Source organism: Pan troglodytes, chromosome 9, assembly GCF_028858775.2.
Source record: "Pan troglodytes isolate AG18354 chromosome 9, NHGRI_mPanTro3-v2.0_pri, whole genome shotgun sequence".
Taxonomy (NCBI): Eukaryota; Metazoa; Chordata; class Mammalia; order Primates; family Hominidae; genus Pan; species Pan troglodytes.
The window spans coordinates 36877605-36898297 of NC_072407.2; the positions used below are offsets into that span (position 1 = coordinate 36877605).

General features: G+C 45.8%; 1 protein-coding gene across 5 annotated transcripts in view; it reads left to right on the plus strand.

Annotated features, from left to right (window-relative positions):
* The first annotated feature begins 13481 nt into the window (after positions 1-13481).
* Positions 13482-20693, plus strand: part of QSER1 (glutamine and serine rich 1) — an 87313-nt gene continuing 80101 nt past the window's right edge. For 2 of the 5 annotated variants that reach the window (XM_508354.9, XM_054662197.2), the window contains exon 1: positions 13485-14002. In XM_508354.9, coding sequence (XP_508354.5) covers positions 13800-14002 — 203 coding nt within the window. In that variant the 5' untranslated portion in view covers positions 13485-13799. Of the gene's footprint in view, positions 14003-20693 lie in introns of all 5 variants that reach the window. The other 3 variants (XM_054662198.2, XM_054662199.2, XM_054662196.2) reach the window with 2 other exon arrangements.

The following is a 20693-nucleotide window of genomic DNA, read 5'->3' on the forward strand; positions in this document are numbered from 1 at the left end:
AGCAGTTACCCATTGACTTCCATTCTCTATTAATTGAGGATTTCTTTTGCTTTGTGGGGTGTGTTGGGAAGGAGATGCACTCCAGAGAGCTCAGTGGTGTTTAAAAAAAAAAAAAAAAGCAGCAGGCTGGGTGCCCTGGTTCACACCTGTAATCCCAGCATATTAGAGGCTCTCTTGAGGCCAGAAGTTTGAGACCAGGCTGGGCAACAAAATGGGAGCCATCTTTACCAAATAATTAATTAATTAACCTGGTGCGGGGTGGCATGCACCTATAGTCCCACTTACTCTGGAAACTGAGGTGGGAGGATTGAGGTTGCAGTGAGCTGTGATTGTGCCACTGCACTCCAGCCTGGTGGCAAAGCAAGACACTGTTTCTTTTCTTTCCTTCCTTCCTTCTTTCTTTTTTTTTCTTCTTCTTTTTTTTTAATGAAGTCTCACTCTCTCACCCAGGCTGAAGTGCTATGGCACAGACTTGGCTCACTGCAACCTCCACCTCCTGGGTTCAAGCAATTCTCCTACCTCAGCCTCCCAAGGAGCTGGGACTTACAGGCATGTGCTACCACGCCCGGCTACTTTTTGTGGTTTTAGTAGAGACGGGGTTTCACCATGTTGGCAGGCTGGTCTTGAACTCCCGACCTCAGGTGATCCACCCACTTCAGCCTCCCAAAGTGCTGGGATTACAGGCGTGAGCCTCTGCACCCGGCCGACACCCTCCCTCCCTCTTTCTTTCTTTCTTTTTTTTTTTTTTTTTTTGAGACAGAATCTCACTCTGTTGCCCAGGCTGGAGTGCAGTGGTGTGCACTCTCTGCTCACTGCAACCTCTGCCACCTGGGTTCAAGCGATTCTCCTGCCTTAGCCTCCCAAGTAGCTGGGATTACAGGCATGTGCCATGACACCTGGTTAATTTTTGTATTGTTAGTAGACATAGGGTTTCACCATGTTGGCCAGGCTGGTCTCAAATTCCTGACCTCAGGTGATCCGCCCACCTTGGCCTCCCAAAGTGCTGGGATTACAGGCGTGAGCCGCTGCGCCCAGACCATTGTTTCTTAAAAAAATTAAAAAATAGGCCAGGTGTGGTGGTTCATGCCTGTAATCCCAGCACTTTGGGAGGCTGAGGCGGGCAGATCACGAGGTCAGGAGATTGAGACCATCCTGGCCAACACGGTGAAACCCCATCTCTACTAAAATACAAAAAATTAGCTGGGCCTGGTGGCATGCACCTGTAGTACCAGCTACTCGGGAGGCTGAGGCGGAGGAATTGCTTGAATGCAGGAGGCGGAGGTTGCAGTGAGCTGAGATCGCGCCACTGCACTCCAGCCTGGTGACAGAGCGAGACTCCATCTCAAAAAAAAAAAATGATAAAATAAAATAAATAAATAAATAAATAAATAAATAAATAAAGGCCAGGTACAGTGGCTCAGGCCTTTGGGAGGCTAAGGATGGCAAATTGCTTAAGGCCAGGAGTTCCAGACCAGCCTGGGCAACTAGACAAGACCCGGTCTCTACCAAAAATAATAATATTAAAATAAATTAGCTAAGTGTGGTGATGCACACCTGTAGTCCCATCTACTCCAGATGCTGAGACAGGAGGATCACTTGATCCCAGGAGTTCAAGGCTGCAGTGAGCTATGATCACTGCACTCCAGCCTGGGCAGCAGAGTGTGACCTTGTCTCTGAAAAGAAAAAAAAAAGGCTGGACACCATGGCTCATGCTTGTAATCCCAGAACTTTAGGAAGCAAAGGCAGGAGGATCACTTGAGCCCAGGAGTTGGAGAGTAGCCTGGGCAAGACAGGGAGATCCCTGTTTCTACAGAAAAAAAAAAAAAAAATTAGCCAGGCATAGCGGCGTGTGCCCGTAGTCACAGCTACTCAGGAGTCAGAGGCAGGAGGATCTCTCAAGCCCAGGAGGGTAAGGCTGCAGTGAGCTTTGATAGAGCTGCTGCACTCCAGCCTGGGCATCAGGTGATACACTGTCTCAAAAAAAAAAAAAAAAAAGAAAAGAAAAACGAAAAAAGAAAAAGAAAAGAAAAAGCAGAATGTAGAAAGACACATGGCAGCATCTTGAGGAAAGATGCTGTGAGTGTGAAGTAGGTTTCGAGCTGTCTCAGAATTGAGTCAGGGGATGTGACGTGGGCATTTGAGGGGTCTGTTACAACATGCCATGAGCAATGTTCCTCTGAGTTTTTAAAGTTGTGAGTAAGAAACCATATTCCATGAGCAGGAGCAAAATGAGTATACATGAACAGACTGATGGTGCAATAAAATTAAACAGGTATAATGAATAGTCCAGTGTTCACTTTGTTACTTTCATAAATGTTCTATGTGAGTGTATTTTGGTGGAGGGGGGACTCTATGAAGAGGCTGAATTTCAATGTTTCCACTGAACACAGAGAGCGCTCATGGAAGCAGAAAGCTGAAGACATATTGGACAAGAGACTGTAAGCCTCTCAAGAATTTGTAGATATTTGGGAGAGGGTTTTGGATTTCCACAAGAGCTTGAGTCTACCTTTTTGGATCTTAAGAAACAGAAAAATCCCTGCAACAAAATTTAACCTGATATTAAGCAATGACATGTTTAGCTAGTGTATTAGTCTGTTTTCACAATGCTATAAAGAACTACCTGAGACTGAGTAATTTATAAAAAAAGAGGTGGCTGGGTACAGTGGCTCATGCGTGTAATCCCAGCACTTTGGGAGGCCGAGGCAGGCAGATCACGAGGTCAGGAGTTTGAGACCAGCCTGACCAACATGGTGAAACCCTGTCTCTAATAAAAATACAAAAAATTAGCCCAGTGTGGTGGCACGCACCTGTAATCCCAGCTACTCAGGAGGCTGAGGCAGGAGAATTGCTTGAACCCAGGAGGCAGAGGTTGCAGTGAGCCGAGATTGCGCCACTGCACTCCAGCCTGGGTGACAAAGCAAGACTCCATCTTAAAAAAAAAAAAAAAAAAAAAGAGGTTTAATTGACACACAGTCCTGCATGGCTGGGAGGCCTCAGGAAAGTTACAATCATGGCAGAAGGGGAATGGGAAGCAAGGCACATCTCACATGGCAGCAGGAGAGACAGAGAGAGCAAGTGGGGAAGTGCCACACTTTTATACCATCAGATCTCATGAGAACTCACTCACTATCAAGAGAACAGCATGGGGGAAATCCACCCCCATGATCCAATCACCTCCCACCAGGTCCCTCCCCTGACACATGGGGAATAAAATTCCACATGAGATTTGGGTGGGGACATATAGCCAAACTATATCAGTTAGACTACATATACTAAAACTAACATACAGCCTGGCCAACATGGTGAAACCTCATCTCTACTAAAAATACAAAAATTAGCCAGGTGTGGTAGTGCACACCTGCAATCCCAGCTATTCGGGAGGCTGAGGCATGAGAATTGCTTGAACCTGGGAGGTGGAGTATGCAGTGAGCCGAGATCACACCACTGCACCAGCCTGGGCAACAGAGCAAGACCCTGTCTCAAAAAAAAAAAAAAATTAACATGCATGATAATTAAGTGAAGTCTAGATCTCTCCCAACAACCTTCCTTTATCACCACCATATCTGGGGCTTTGCGATAAAGGGAACAGAGAAGTACCTAAGGGAAGGGGGAGGATATAAACCAGCTGTGCAGAGGGCAGAGTGTGCTTTGGTGTCTTAGGCCAGGCTGTAGCAAAGAGAAGCTGAGGCTTGAGAATACATGCTCTACCACCCTTAGTTTGGGGCTCAGTCCTCTGGAGGCAAACCCTCTGAAAAATATTTGCCTCAAGCTGTGTTTTCAAACAACTGGGATAACAGGTGTAAAATGAGACTGTCCTAGGTAATGAAATGTTTTTTTTTCTTTTCTTAGTGTGTGTGTGTGTGTATGTGTGTGTGTGTAGTATGTGTGTATAAATCTATGAAGGGTCTTTTGGCATACCAGTTCCAACCAGGCTGAAGATATAGACTAGAGTGGGACATTAGGAAGGGCGAGAGAATGTTTTCCATAGCTTTGATCAACTCATCCTCCTGCTTAAAATGTTCTCATGGCTCCCTATTGTGAGAAAGTATACTAAAGTACTTATATGTTTGGATGATGGTCCAAATCTGGGACTATTTGAACATCAAAATAAACAAATGTGGTAATGGATTATAATCCTACGGTTGGGGACCCCTAAGACCACCCTCAATTTCAATGATTTGCTACAAGAACTCAAAGAACTCAGACACATTGTTATACTCGTGGTTATGATTCATTACGGTAAAAGGATGCAAATTAAAATCAACAATATGAAAATGCACATAGTGCAGAGTCCAAGAAAGACCAGATGCAGGCTTCCAGTGTCCTCTTTCAGTGGAGCTGTGCGGACATTAATACTATGTGACAACACACATGAAGTATTGTCAATCAGAAGCCCACCTAAACCTTGGTGTCCAGGGTTTTTATTGGGGGTCATTTGCATAGTCATAGTAATTGCTCCTATGGCTGACCTGAATTCTCCAGTCCCTCTAGAGGTCAAGCTGATATTATGTGGCCCAAAGTGCCCACTGTAAATCGCATTGTTAGCATGAATGATCTGGTGTGGCCCAAGGCCTTAACTAAACAAAAATACTCTTTATTAAGAGCCTTGAAACTAGGCAAGGGCCAAACTTTTCTTTGCAATGTACAGGGTTTGAACAACCCACGCCTGCTGAGTTAATCCTTTACAAATCTGCTAAATAAAATAAAAATCCATGAGTACATATTGATATAAATAAACAAGGAATGTTAAATTAAGTTTAGCCTAAAGCTGCCGCCTTACATATTTTAAGGTCAGCCTAAAAATTTCTCCGTACATGGTGAACTATAACCTAACTGGATGTGTAAACAGACTGTACCTATTCTTGTGCCAATCACTGAGTTTTAGCCAACCAAGGGTGGCCAACTGTTCAAACCATGTTCAAATAAGGCAAATACTAAGCCGTAACCAATCAGCTGTTTTTATACTTGTATTAGTCTGTTCTCACACTGCTATAAAGAACTACCTGAGACTGGGTAATTTATCAAGAAAAGAGGTTTAATTGACTCACAGTTCTGCAGGCTGTAAAGGAGGCAAAGCTTTAGAGGCCTTAGGAAACTTACAATTGTGGGAGAAGGCAAAGGGGAAACAAGCAATTCTTCACATGGCAGCTTAAGACAGAGAGAGTAAAGGATGAAGTGCTACACACTTTTAAACAACCAGATCTCATGAAAACTCACTATCACAAGAATAACAAGGAGGAAACCCGCCCCCATGATCCAATCACCTACCACTAGGTCCCTCCCCCAACACTGGGAATTACAATGCAACATGAGATTTGTGTGGGGACACAGAGCCAAATGATATCAATACTCACTTCCATTTTCTGTATATCACCTTCCTTTTCCCGTCTGTAAATCTTCTTCCACCAAACAGCTGTGCTGGAACCTCTCTGAACCTATTCTGATCCAGGGGCTGCCCAATCCAAGTCATTTTTTGCTCAATTAAACTCTATTAAATTTAATTTGTCTGAGGCTTTTCTTTTTAACAGGGATGAGGAACAATCCTTCTTGAAGAATGATAACTAATGATGTAGAAGGAATGATGAAGTTAGAAAAATCACTACAGTTGGTCCTCTGTATGTGTATAGCAGAGCCTCTAGAGGGAGCATGACCCTGCGCCAACTCCTTGATTTCAGACTTCCAGGCTTCAGAACTGTGAGATAATGAATTTCTGTTGTCACCTAGTTTGAGGTCATTTGTTGCAGCAGCCATAGGAAACTAATGATATGAACAGGAGACAGGGAGATCGGGAAATTCTGCGTAGAAGAGGGTGGTTCCCTGGCAAAGGCCCCACCTTCAAGCCTGGAGGCCATGGCCCTAAATGGAGACAGGCATTCCTGTTTTCATGCCCAAAACATTGCCTTTTGGCCCACCATGCCCCCTATCTCTTACCCATATAAACCTGGAACCCCAGGCTCCAGAAGCAGATGAGCAGACAAGCAGATGAGGAGACAAGGAGACAAGGAGACAAGCAGATGAGCTGTGGCACAGCACAGCAGGGAAAGAGAGAAGAGGAGGAACGTCTGAACACCAAGAGGAGTTCAACTGAGGGCAGTCAGAGAGGAGTTTGGCTGCTGGATGGCCAAACTTTAGGGGATCATCTTCCCACTCCATCCTCCCTTCCAGCTCCCCATCCATCCCACTGACTGCCACCTCCGCCACTCAGTAAAACCCCACATTCATCCTTCAAGCCTGTGTGTGACCTGATTCTTCTGGGACGCTGGACAAGAGCTCAGGATACAGAAAGCTGTCACACTGGCCCTCTGCTCTTGCAGAAAGGCAGAGGGTCCATTGAGCTGGCTAACACTCAAGCTGTCTGCAGACGGCAAGGCTAAAAGGGCACACGGTAACACACACCCACTTGCGCTCCTGCACCTGCCTGTCTGCGCACTCCCCCTCCCGTCAGGGGTTTGAGCAGTGGTGGCAACCAAATAGGCAAGCCACACCCCTGTCGCACGTCCTTCGAGGGGGATTAGGGAACATGCTTGTTTCAGTAATACATATGCTAAAAGCAGAGGTGAAAGAATGATGCCTTGAGAATTTTTTTTTTTTTTTATAGACGGATTCTCACTCTTACTGCCCAGGCTGGAGTGCAATGGCATGATCTTGGCTCACTGCAACCTCCGCCTCCTGGGTTCAAGCAATTCTCCTGCTTCAGCCTCCTGAGTAGCTGGGATTACAGGTGCCCGCCACTATGCCCGGCTAATTTTTGTATTTTTAGTAGACATGGGGTTTCACTATGTTGGCCAGGGTGGTCTCGAACTCCTGACCTCAGGTGATCCGCCCGCCTCGGCCTCCCAAAGTGCTGAGGTTACAGGCGTGAGCCACTGCACCGGCCTCAGGAATTTACACAATATTCAAGTATCCCCGAAATACTTATTGATTACAAAGTAAAATGTAGTAACTCTTTAGAGGAGAAATCTGGCAGTAACTCCTTTAACCAAGCCTATTTGGTCTGGAGTCAAATTGCTGATTTGAAGCTCCACTTGCATCATTGTGGTTTTTTGTTTGTTTGTTTGTTTGGAGACAGTCTCACTCTTGCCCAGGCTAGAGTGCAATGGCAACATCACAGCTCACTGTAACCTCTGCCTCCCAGGCTCAGGTAATCCTTCTGCTGCAGCCTCCCGAGTAGCTGGTATACAGGCACATGCCACCACACCCAGCTACTTGTTGTATTTTTTGTAGAGACAGGTTTTGCCATGTTGCCTTGGCTGGTCTCGAACTCATGGGCTCAATCAATCCGCCCACCTGGGCCTCCCCAAGTGCTGGGACTACACGCGTGAGCCGCCAGGCCCTGCCTGCATCACTGTCTTATATTAGCTTGTACAATGTTGGGAAAGTTACTTAATTTCACTAAGCTTCAATTTCCTGTAAAACGGATTAATAATAAAAAATATCCACATCTTAAGGATCTTAGGAGGATTGTGACAATTCCACATAAAGCCCTCAGCACAGGACCTAAGACATACATTGTCAATATGTATCAGTTATTCTTATGAGAATCACTCTCACCTACAGAATAGGTTTAAATCTCCTGTAATCTATTTAGGGAGATAAAATGTCCTCTCAGTGAAAGACTTCATGATAAGGCCACAGCCTTGTCTTTCCAGTTCATACTTAAATTGTACTCCTTTCCCAGACCTCCTGGTTTCTAATCATTCAACCTTGCTTACTGCAGGCCCTTGATCAACGAAACCATTCATCAGTGCCCCAAAGTCCCTCCATATCCATAGCTCAGAAAACTACCTCTCCACACAAAATTGATGATCAAGTATGTTTCTTGAAGCTCTTTCAGGGACACCCCCTAGTGAGGCTGCAGCTTCCAGAGAAGCAGGGTTAAACAGCAGCTTTCCTGATTCCATTGCTGTCTCCCTGGAGGGGTATGGCAGACAACAATGAGCAGAGTCAAAGATGATTGATAGGGTCAAGCCTCAGAGACAGAGAAAATTATAGTGGGACTTAGTTTCTTTCTAACTTTTTTTATTTTAATTTTTCTTTAGAAACAGAGTCTTGCTCTGTTGCCCAGGCTGGAGCATAGTGACATGATCATTCCTTACCGTAACCTTGAAATTCTGGGTTCAAGTGATCCTCCAGCCTTAGCCTTTGGAGTAGCTAGGACTGTGTCCGGAATTGGCGGGTTCTTGGTCTCACTGACTTCAAGAACGAAGCCGCAGACCCTCGCAGTGAGTGTTACAGTTCTTAAACGGAGGGTGTCCGGAGTTTCTTCTTTCTGGTGGGTTCGTGGTCTGGATGGCTTCAGGAGTGAAGCTGCAGACCTTCGCGGTGAATGTTACAACTCTTAAGGTGGCGCGTCTGGAGTTCTTCGTTCCTCCCCGTAGGTTCGTGGTCTCCCTGGCTTCAGGAGTGAAGCTAGACCTTCACGGTGAGTGTTACAGATGATAAAGGCAGTGTGGACCCAAAAAGTGACCAGCAGCAAGATTTGTTGCAAAGAAGGAAAGAACATAGCTACCACACCGTGGAAACGGATGCCAGCAGGTTGCCACTGTTGGCTCGGGCAGCCTGCTTTTATTCTCTTATCTGGCCCCACCCATATCCTGCTGATTGGTCCATTTTACAGAGAGCCGATTGGTCCACTTTACAGAGAGCTGATTGGTCTGTTTTGACAGGGTGCTGATTGGTGCGTTTACAATCCCTGAGCTAGACACAAAAGTTCTCCACGTCCCCACTAGATGAGCTAGATACAGAGTGCCCATTGGTGTATTTACAATCCCTAAGCTAGACGTAAAGGTTCTCCAAGTCCCCACCAGACTCAGGAGCCCAGCTGGTTTCACCCAGTGGATCCCGCACCGGGCAGCAGGTGGAGCTGGCTGCCACTCCCACGCAGTGCTCCACACTCCTCAGCCCTTGGGCCTCCGATGGGACTGGGCGCCGTGGAGCAGCGGGGCGGCGCTCATCGGGGAGGCTCCGCCCCACAGGAGCCCACAGCAGGGGGTAAGACTCAGGCATAGCGGGCTGCAGGTCCCGAGCCCTGCCCTGGGGGGAGGCAGCTAAGGCCCGGCGAGAAATCGAGCACAGCAGCTGCTGGCCCAGGTGCTAAGCCCCTCACTGCCCAGGGCTGGCGGGGCTGGCTGGCAGCTCCGAGTTGGGGGCCCGCGGAGCCCACGCCTACCCAGAACAGGCACTGGCCCGCAAGCGCCGCGGACAGTCCCGGTTCCCGCCCCCGCCTCTCCCTCCACACCTCCCCTCAAGCTGAGGGAGCCGGCTCTGGCCTTGGCCAGCCCAGAAAGGGGCTCCAGTGCAGCAGTGGGCTGAAGGGCTCCTCAAGTGTGGCCAGAGTGGGCGCCAAGGCCTAGGAGGCGCCGAGAGCAAGCGAGGGCTGCCAGCATGCTGTCACCTCTCAGGACTACAGGTGCACCACCATGCCTGGCTAATTTTTATTTCCTTTCTGATGTTTTAATTTAATTTATGATGTTGACCTAAGAGATGGAAACCAGGGCTGCTCTGGCAAAGACAGGGCTTATAGTTTCCCTCAATGCCAGAAGAGAAGGGAAAAATTTAAAACCATATCTTCTTTCCCTGTTCAAATCACTTCTCACACACATATTCCTTGTATTCTCAGTGAAACCACAAACTTGACCTTCTTGGATCTTTCTTCTTGATGGTTGGTCTATTTATAACATAGGAATGTGTGGACTTACTGACTACATTTCTAGTTAGGCAACCCCAAATTCTGCATTTCCCAACAAGCTAATGAACAAGGCCACCTCAGTGAAGATGGGGTTTCCTGGGTCTCACCCCAACTGATTCCCTCCATCATCTTAAAGCAAGTCACTCAATACCAGGCCTCAGCTTCCTCAACTACAAAAGGAAGGCAATGAACTATGTACTCAATAGAACTCCAATCTTTCTACCAGTTGAAATACTTATTGATTTTTTTTTTTTTGAGAGGCAAAATCAATTACTTCCTTTTCAATTGTCCTCTGGTGCTTTATTCCAATTTCTATTATATTTAACACTATCCTATTGCATTACAATTAGTTGTGTGTCTGCCTCTTTTCCTCATAAATTACAGGTTCCATAAAGACAGGCGTTGTATTAAATTTACCCTCTTATTCACAGCATTTAGTATTATGCTTGGCACTGTATTAGGCTCTAAATACATATCTATTGAATGAATAAATATGTAAGCTACTTAAAAAATGCCCATTCAGGCTGGATGCAGTGGCTCATGCCTGTAATCCCAGCACTTTGGGAGGCTGAGGTGGGCAGATCACGAGGTCAGGAGATCGAGACCATCCTGGCTAACACGACGAAACCTCGTCTCTACTAAAAATACAAAAAATTAGCTGGGCGTGGTGGCGGGCACCTGTAGTCCCAGCTACTCGGGAGGCTTAGGCAGGAGAATGTCGTAAAACCCAGGAGGCAGAGCTTGCAGTGAGCCGAAATCGCGCCACTGCACTCCAGCCTGGGCGACAGAGCAAGACGCTATCTAAGAAAAAAAAATGCCCATTCAGAAGTTCCAATTAGTCATTTACATATTCCTTTCCTTTCCCCCCCAAAAAAGAAAAACCAAAACACTCTATCTCAATTCTAAAATCGGGGCAAGATTTGAAAATTGATTAAATCAAAGGCAGTTTGGTTGTAAGATGAATTGGAGTAAATCCTACACTTAAGAAGGAATCTTCCAGCACTTTGGAAGGCTGAGGTGGGAGGATTGCTTGAGGCCAGGAGCTCAAGACCAGCCTTGGACACCATAGCGAGACCCTGTCTGAAAAAAAACAAAAAAAAAACTCTTCCCTTCTTCCTCACCTCCATCTCCCACTTCCTTCTGAGTTTATTGTCTAGAGTTAGTCATGCCTTAGAATATGCCCATGAACAATCTCCCCACATTTTCCACCCTAACTCCCATCCCATTAGAAAATCAATACGTATTTCGCAGGTCGCGGTGGCTCACGCCTGTAATCCCAGCACTTTGGGAGGCTGAGGCAGGCGGATCATCTGAGGTCAAGAGTTCGAGACTAGCCTGGCCAAAATGGTGAAACCCGTCTCTACTAAAAATACAAAAAAATTAGCTGGGCGTGGTGGCATGCGCCTGTATTCCCAGTTACTCAGGAGGCTGAGGCAGGAGAATCGCTTGAATCCGGGAGGCGGAGGTTGCAGTGAGACGAGATCACCCTACTGCACTCAAGCCTGGGCGACAGAGCGAGACTGTCTCAAAAAACGAACAAACAAAAACACGGGACCAACAATGCTCATTCTAGAGTTTGACATTACCTAGATCAGACTTGAAGCAGCTTGGTTACGAATCATTTGAGAGACCCCGAAACGTTCACAGAGCTGGAAGTATATTTTCAGTAGGGAAGAAGACATTCTTCAGATAGTATCATCAAGTGTACAAAATTTTTAAAAGATTTATTTACATATATCAAAGCATCACATTGTACCCCATAAATGTATGCAATTATGATTTGTCAGTTAAAAATAGTATTAATAAAAAATGTAATGATGTTATTTGTAGACTTGTAACATTTGAAAATAAATATAATTGTACTGATTTAGAGTGAACTAAGGAAATTTCATTTAAATGGCAAAGGAACATATGGTGACAGAGTAATATTACTAAAAATACTCACTAGAATTTTCCCTTAATATCTTTCCCTGATTTATGTGACATAAACAAACTACATAATGGTGTGAGGGACTATAAAGGTTTTATTGCCACTTGCTTGGTATTGCCTGCGTAACTCACTCTGAGTGCCAGTTGTGGGTATCTCAAACTAAGTGCCATAAAACATTTATAGCATGCCACTCCATTTCCTATACTTTTCATAGAGACAAAACTTTAGCGCTCACAAAAGTACTTATAAATATAATAGCTAGTTGTGAAAACTTTTTAATTTAGATCCCACATTTCCAGTTTGCAGGAAGAAAAATAAATGTAATGAAGATTTACGTTACTTCTCTGCATGAACTCAGATTAGTTCGCAAATTCCTTTTCAAAGAAAAACCACTTTTCAAAGATATCCTCAGTAAATGCATTTTGTAATTAACATAAAATTGGCAAAGTCGCTGTGCCTACACGTTTGAATTCATTTGTAAATAACGACTACTCACTTCCTTGCTTCCCCACCCGGGGACCAGGCTCCAAGCATCACAGGTGCAGAAAGACTTGCAAAAAGGAGTGAATAGGAACAAAAGGATGTAGGCGCCAGGAGGAAAACAGGATCTTCCAGAACAAAATTAATCTCGCAAGGCATAGCAGATCCGACACCAGATTATTACCAAAGTTTAAACTTTTTCAATGGTCATCAGAGATAGCGTATCAAGTTTATTAGGTCTTTCACTACGGCTGATTTGCTTAAACCTTTATGTTATGCTTATCTTGAGGGATAGATTTCTGTGCTAAGCACATAATAGGTGTTAAACCAATATTGATTTTTAAAAGGAGGTGGTCATTAAATAGAAATTTTACTGTTATTTTAACCTTTAAATTTATGGCCCAAGGGCCAAACGATGATTTGCACGATTCCCTAGTTTCAATACTTGTGAGTTATTACAAGAAATACAACTCTGCTATGCAACAGAAGAACCGCAAATAGTCATTAAATTACCGCACACCAAGCAGCTTGGAGATCAGATAGGAAATGTTTGGGGAGAGAGTCCTGCTGAAGTTCCAAGTCTCAAACAAAACCCCTCAACATCAGAGTGCATGGTGAGTTTAAATTTATTGTAATTAAAGTCATCCAGATGGTAGTTGGATTAATCAATGAAGAGGTGGTTATCTATCTTGGGATAGAAGATTCTGAAACCCAGAGTGAGAAAAATCCCCAAGGTGGGGGTGGGGAAAGTTAATAAGAGCCCTTGGGAAAGGCCCTTTCAGCGAGGATTGGAAAATAATACGTTTGAATTTGAATCTCTTTGAATATAAATCTCCCCTAACAGCAGGAAAAGGGTCCTCTAGCCCAGCAAGCTTTGGGGACGGAGTAAGCGGAACTGCAAAAGAGCTCGCTCAGCTGTTTCTGGATTGGGGCGCAGAGAAAGAAATCGCGATCAGGGAACTGAGTACTGGAGTCCCTCAAAATAACCCGAAGGGTCAAATAGTGAGCTCCAAGCAAAGCGTTGACCCGGCTACCCCTGAGCAGCGCCCTACGCTGGGTTCCACTCCACTTCCCCTCCCCCGCGCGGGGCGATAGCCAGGCGCGTTCCCTTCCCACGCGGGCCGCGGCGAGTGCGGACAGCTCCCTTCGGGGCTGCGGAAGGCGGGAAGTCTGCGGTTCGCGGGCTCCGGCCGGCGGGCGCCCCTCGGAGTCCCTGAAGTCGGCCGGGCCCCGCAGGACCCGCGCCTTCTCGGCCCCAACTGTCCCTCGCGAAGCGTCCTGCGGTGGCGGAGGCCTCGCGGCCGCCCGCCAGCCCCGCGAGCGGCAAGCGCGGGGCTCAGAGGGGAGGCGGGGCAAGGCCGCGGGGCGGAGGGGGGCGGGAGGTGCATCCTGGGAAATCCACCAACATGGGGCGCAGCGGCCGCCGCCGCCGCCGCCGTCGCCGCGAGTCCCGGCCGCGGGTGCCTCCGCTTCCCTGACGCCCAGCTGGGGCCTCGCCGCCCGCCGCGGCCCGGGTCTTTGCGGCCCAGACTCGCCAGCGCGCCCTTCTCCCGCCTGCTCGCCGGGGCCATGTGAGGGGGCAGCTCCCTCCACCGCCGCCGCCCCCTCTTCCTCCCCCGCCCCCTCTCCCTGCCCGCCCCCGTCACACGGAGCCCTGGAGGATCCCCCGCTGCTGCCCGCCCTCCCTACGCCACCCCCACGATGGACAGGAACTACGCGACCTCGGGCTTCACCGAGCCGCCGCCGCCGCCCGCGCCCCCCGCCGCCCCCGTCCCCGCCAGCGCCGCTGCGCAGCCCCCCGCCCCAGCCTGGGCCTACGAACCCCGAGCCGCCGCCGCCGCCGCCAGCAGCAGCTGCAGCAGTGGCAGCTGCAGTAGCGGCAGCAGCCCCAGCCTCAAGGCCAGGTAGGGAGGGTGGGCGGCGGGGTCGCGGTGGACCAGGAAAGGCCGGGGATGCGTTTGGGGCCTTCGCTCGGTTGCAGCGCCGCCCAGAGGTCTGGGCCGGGCGGGGAGCCCTCCGCTCGCCCTCGCCCAGCTCGGGGGAGGCGGCTGATGACTCCTACGGGGTGGTCGCGGGTAGGTGGGGGCGCCCGGTGCAGGATTCGCGCCTGGGGACGGCGGGTGAAGGAATAGCTGGGCGGGAGTCGTGGGGCTCCGTCACCTCTTGGGTCCTGGGCTCTCACATGGTGAAGTTTGGGCTCGTGGCTGAACTCGGGATCTGTGAGACCCAGGATTGGCGCCGGGGGTCCGAAGGGGGCGCCGGAGAGTTTGGGGCAGTGGCGATCCATTGTATTGGAACCTGGGTGGCCGACAATGCGGTCTTGGGGACTCCGGCGTGTGAGGGTTGCGGAGGCGGGAGAGGAAGAGTCGCGGAACCGCGTCCCGGAGACACTGGGGGACCCGGGAGGGCTGGGCTACGGGAGAATCCCCGGGGCGCAGGGCAGAAGAGGGGGCCCGGCAGGGCGCGAACGCGGCCCCAGGGCCGGGTGACATATGTTTGCGCTGGTGGCCAAGATTTAGGCGATTTTTCTTCCACGCGTTCAAAGTTGCTCTTAGGTTTCCTCCCCTTTTAACAACAGCAGGAAGTAAGGAATCTTTCTTTGCCTTCTATGCCTCGGGGTGACTGAGAGCTGGGAAGAAATGGGGCGGGGGTTGGGGTGGGGTTAGTGAAGGCCGTAAAGGTTGAAGAACCAAAGCATGCTTCTCCATCTCGGCCTTTAAGGTCCGGGTGCATTATGTAGCGTGGGGTTCAAGAGTTCATCTTGCATGACCAAGGGAATCTAAAATTTTGACTCCTACTTGATATTAAGCTCGCGGGAAATGTGTAGTAGTGCCACACTGTGAAACGGTCCCATTTGAATGATAACTGGAAGGCGTGGTCTGGTTTGGAGGATTGGTGAGCGGGGTGTTTTAAAGCCACCTCTCCCGAACAATACAGAATCTGGTAGGTGCAGCTTCTGATTACATGGACCAGGGAATCCTGGGTTGCTAATGACTTCATCCTCAGCTACCAACAGGAAGCTTCGTGGCTTTATGATCTCATCAGATTTCTTCATTATTTTTCACGACGGAAGTGAACTTTTGTTTTAAGTTTATACATCACCGTGTTCCAGGTTATCTTCTTTGTTTTTACGAAAGTTCTACGTTCATGATTGAGCAAATAAGTGTGAAGGGTAGCTGGTCTTTGTCTTAGATTGTCCATTGGGACGGTTGTGAAAGAATGAGAAAAATTTGCTTCAAGAATAGGGATATAAGCTTTCTCAGAAAATTTTAGGCCCTTTGTTTTCAAGACTTGGGAGTTAACAAAAATAATGTGATGTGCCAATTTGGAGCTAAGTAATTAAATGCTGAAACCTTTCAGAAATAGCCATAATTTTGTATTACATACAAGTAAGCCATTTTAAGGAGTTTCATGAAAGACGTTTGGCACTTCACCCATTATTTCTTGCTGATGGTAATTTGACTATCCTTTTTCAAGTAGCTTTTTGCATTGACTAGGATAATTTACAAATGAAAATTACTTTCTCATCATTGAACAGCATGATAGGTATTTGTGCCGCATTTTTTATCTTTTAAATGAAAAATATTTATTAGGTAAATGGAACTGAAATACTACCTAGTTACTTCTTTTGGTAGAATACTTCTGAGGCAAGAAACTAAAATCTACTTGTCATATTTTCCAAATGTTATTTATCAGAGTAACACGGAATGACTTCCCAAACACACTTGAAAACAGTAAGTAGATTCACTTGGCACACATAATCTAAAGGAGATTTATTTTCTGTTTACTAGAAGTTATTGAATCTTAAATATTACCCCTCATGCCCTCTCCCCCTGCTTTTTTAAAAAATAAGCGGTGGGGGGAATCAGCTAAAATACAGCATAGAAAATGCAGGTTTACCCCCCTCCCCCGCCAGCCTGCTTTGTTAACATCTTGTATTGGGATCAGGCCATCTGTACAGAGTTACACTTCTGAATTATACCTCATTTTATTCCTCAAACTGTGCAAATATTCCTCTTTGATTTCAGTTATATCAAAAATGGCAAATCTGAAATATGCCTTGTAAGTCTAAATATTCTACACTTCAGAAGCTTATTTATATTTTTATACCATTTTAAAAAGCTTTTTCATAATGCACGTATCAGTTGAATGTTTTTGTTCCCCTTTGTGGCAGTTTCTTGTGAAGGTGCAAATGAGTACTAGTTGTGATGATGTAATATGGATACTTATCCATAAAGAATTAGCCTGTCTGTCACCTTGTTTCCTGTAACCTATTCAGAAGCTGACAGATGGTAATGACATTCAGTTGTTGCCGACAGGGATCTAACATCCTACTTTATGCCTTCTTGGTCTTGAAATACATCATTTTCATCAGTTGATGGGAAGGTACATGATAAACAGCTTTTCATGAGTTTGAAACAATACTTTTTTGAATACAACAGCTCTGTTAGTTATTAGGTAGTTTTATTGTACTAACAGTGGAAAAATAGAGTGGGAAACTCCAGCATTATACCTTAAATGGGGCTTATAGAGAGATTTTTGAATATTTCTCAGAGTACTTGCTAGGTACTTGGAAAGTACAGGGATAAGGACTGGCCATATAAATCTTCATTTATTTGTGCTAATTTCAGTTCGTTTTAGGAACTAAATGAATGAACATGTCCTTTGCTGAACACCACGCAGTTGGAAATACCTTTTGGGGTGCAGTTTTGGATGTTGTAAATACCTTTGCATAGCTTGGGAAATAAGAAGGTCATCAAGAGTCTGCAGATCCATTGCCGCATTCTGTACTTGATACTTATATCTTGGTCACAACAGGAAGAGGCAGGCTGTTTTATGGTGATAATCGATGTGTTCGTATTTGAATATGCACCAGAAAGTAAGGGAATGGAAATATTTTGTATTTAAATAGGTTTATTTATTTTATTTTATTTTATTTTTTGCGATGGAGTTTCGCTCTTGTTGCCCAGGCTGGAGTGCAACGGCGTGATCTCAGCTCTCTGCAACCTCTGCCTCACGGGTTCAAGCAGTTCTCCTGCCTCAGCCTCCTGAGTAGCTAACCACACCTGGCTAATTTTTGTATTTTTAGTAGAGATGGGGCTTCACCACATTGGCCAGGCTGGTAATTTTTGTATTTTTAGTAGAGATGGGGTTTCATCACTACATTGGCCAGGCTGGTCTTGAACTCCTGACCTCAGGTGATCCACCCATTTTGGCCTCCCAAAGTGCTGGGATTACAGGTGTGAGCCACCGTGCCTGGCCTGTTTTTTGCCTTTCTAACTTGAAATAACTTTTGGCACCAGTTTTTAGAATTCCTAATGCATACTTTTTTTTAGTATGAGGTATAATGAGTATGATAAATACTCCTCTGAAAAACCAAAGTAATGATTAGCTCTTCTAAAACCTGTCAGTTTCTATATGATGGACATTTGTTTGATACATTTCAAATCTAGAGTTTTCCTCAAGGTTTTTGGGAAAAGGCCTTATAGATCATAATTTGTAAGGCGTAAGAACAATCTCAAGTTAATGAAAGGTTATTTCAGACAAACTTCCATTGTTAGAGTTCAGAAAGTTTTTTCCCATGGAAACCGTGTTGTAAGTAATAGTAGCTGTCATTTACGTCACGAGCAACTAATTTGTGCTAGCTGTTTTAAGTCACACGTACATTCATTTATCAAAATTCATTTATCATGAATAAATGAATACATACATTCATTTATCAAAATTCATTATAAAAATCCTTTGAGGTAGGCATTATTTTTACCATCCTTTTATGGATGAGGAAACTGAGGGATAGAGACATGAAGTAATTTATACCTACAGCTACATAGCTAGTAAATAGTGGTGCTGTGATTGAAACCTGGGCATTGCAGATCTGGAGCCTATGTGATAACCAGTGTACTGCACTGCTTTATTGTAAGATAGTGGAATGCTGTAATCCACCTATATGTGAAATGAGTTTCTGTGAGTTGGCCTGGAAACCTAAGCATCATTAATATCCTTATTTAAGTGTTCTTTGTCACCGTTGACCATTACCTCGTTGAAATATATTCCTTTTCACTTCCATAGCACTGCACTTGCCTGGTTTTCCTCCTACTTTTCTGGCCCAACGCTTTTTCCTGTTCTTCACTGGTGTTTACTCCTCTTCTGTCTAATCTCTGCATGTTACTGTTTCCTCAGGGCTTGGGATTGATAAATTTCTTGTTCATTCCTTGCTTTCTCCTGAGGACTCACATCCACGTCCATGCTTTTAAATACTATCTCAGTGGAGATGCCCATATTTGAGCAGACTCTTCTCAGGACCTCAGACTCTTCTGAAAACCTGATCACATAACCAACTACCTCTTTGACCTTTTACTTGAGCTTAATGATAGGCTTTCCCCACCCATCACACCTCTGCTTCTCTAGTGAGGCCCATCTCAGTAAGTCATACCTCTGTCCACTTAGTTGCCCAGGCCAGATGGTGGGAGTTGTGTGTGCTCAGTCACTAAGACCTACTGTTTTGAATCTAATGTCTTGAAACTGTCTGCTTCTTTTGTATCCACTGCTCCAGCTGGTCCAAGCCACCATTATTTTTCACTTGGACAACTGTGGTAGCTTCCTAACTTAGTCATCTTGGACCTTTTCTTTCCTCTCTTCAATTCATTCTTCTTATGCCATCCAGAGTGATTTTTAAAAACACAGATCTACAAGTTTGCTCTTGGTCCTTTGCTTGAAGCCTTTCCATGGCTACTCCTACATATTAGGGTCACATTTTTAAACATCTGTAATATGGTCAGGCGTGATGTCTCACGCCGGTAATCCCAGCACTTTGGGAGGCTGAAGTGGGAGTATTGCTTGAGCCCAAGAGTTTGAGACCAGCCTACGCAACGTGGTGAAACCCTATCTCTACAAAAAATAAATAGAAAAAATTAGCCGTGCATGGTGGCGTGCGCCTGTGGTCCCAGCTACTCTGGAGGCTGGGGTGGGAGGATGGCTTGAGCCTGGGAGGTGGAGGTTGCCATGAGCTGTGATGGTGCCACTGCACTTCAGCGTGAGCGGCAGAGTGAGAACCTGTCACACACACACACACACACACACACACACACACAAATTGTAATGTGCTCTGTATGGCTCTGCATTTACTGACCAATTTTTTTTTAATTTATTTTCTTTTTTATTTTTTCTTGAGACAGGGTCTAACTCTGCTGCCTAGGGTGGAGTACAGTGGTATGAACACAGCTTACTGCAGCCTCGACCTCCTGGGCTCAGGTGATCCTCCCAAGTAGCTGGGACTACAGGCATGTGCCACCACACCTGGCTAATTTTTAAATTTTTTGTAGAGATGAGGTCTTGCTATGTTGACCAGGCTGGTCGGGAACTCTTGGCCTCAAGCAGTCTTCCTGCCTTGGCCTCTCAGGCGTGAACCACCATGCCTCGCACTGGCCTGTATTAAATTCTTTGAATCATCCTAAATTCCTTCTTACCTTAAGGTTTTCATACATCGTCTTACCTTCACTTAGATAACTCTCACCCTATCCCCACCTCCCAGACTGACTTGTTAAGGCATCTCATGTGAGAAACCTGCAGTATTTTCAACCCTCACTCCTTGTTGCTTTGTGCAATGGTATATGTTTTCACAGAATATTTTATTTTACTTTCATATTCTTAGAAATATATATCTATGTATTGTTTATGTAATACGTATCTTCTTCAGAATGGAGGTTATTTGAAGAACCCCTATGTGTTTTGCTGTTATATTTGTAGTACTTAGTATTTACTTTAATCCATGGCATATAGTTGGTGCTTAATACATACTTATATCATGAAAGCCAGAACTCTGCTTCAGTGTGGGAATTGGAAGCCCCTTTATTCCTGTTGCAGCCTCTAATGCCATTCCCCCTCTACCCTGTAGTTGGGACCAAGATGAAGGGTAAGTTTGTGATTATCTTTGGTTAGCAGGGTGGGGATATGGGCTACTACTTGTTTCTTCCTTTCCTTGGTATGTTCTCTGGAACAATGAGTACTAAAGTATGTCTACCAAAACACAGTTTTCTTTTATTCATTAAACAAATATTTGAGTACCTGCAATTGTTAAGGCAGTGTTACCTGTATCTCCTTGAGTTATATTTCTGCAGTGAAAGCTTGAGAAATCAAGTGACAAGCATGCAATCACTCATTAAAATGTAGTGGCCATCTCTCAGTTTCTGTTTCTCAGCTGAGTTCTGCAGGGTGCCACAAAAATGAAAAAAAAAAACACTGTCTTGCCTCTGAAAGAACTTGTGATCTGGAGGGTGAGAGGGTAATGCACTTGCTTCCTCTCTGCTTGGCTTCTAAATGTTGAAGTGCTCAGAAACTTGGAGTTCTGTCCTTTTTTCTTTTCTCTCCACTGACCCTAGGTGTAGTTGCCATATATATGAGATGACTTTCAAATTTATATCTCTGGATTCATATCTAGCATCTGACATCTTCATTTGAATATTGAATAGGTATTTCCAAAATGACATATCCAAAACATGATTGTCACCCTCTCAACCTGGGCCTCCTCTAGCCTTCCCCACCTCAGTAATTATTATCACCATTTACTCCATTGCTTATGTCCAGAAGGTTAGAGCC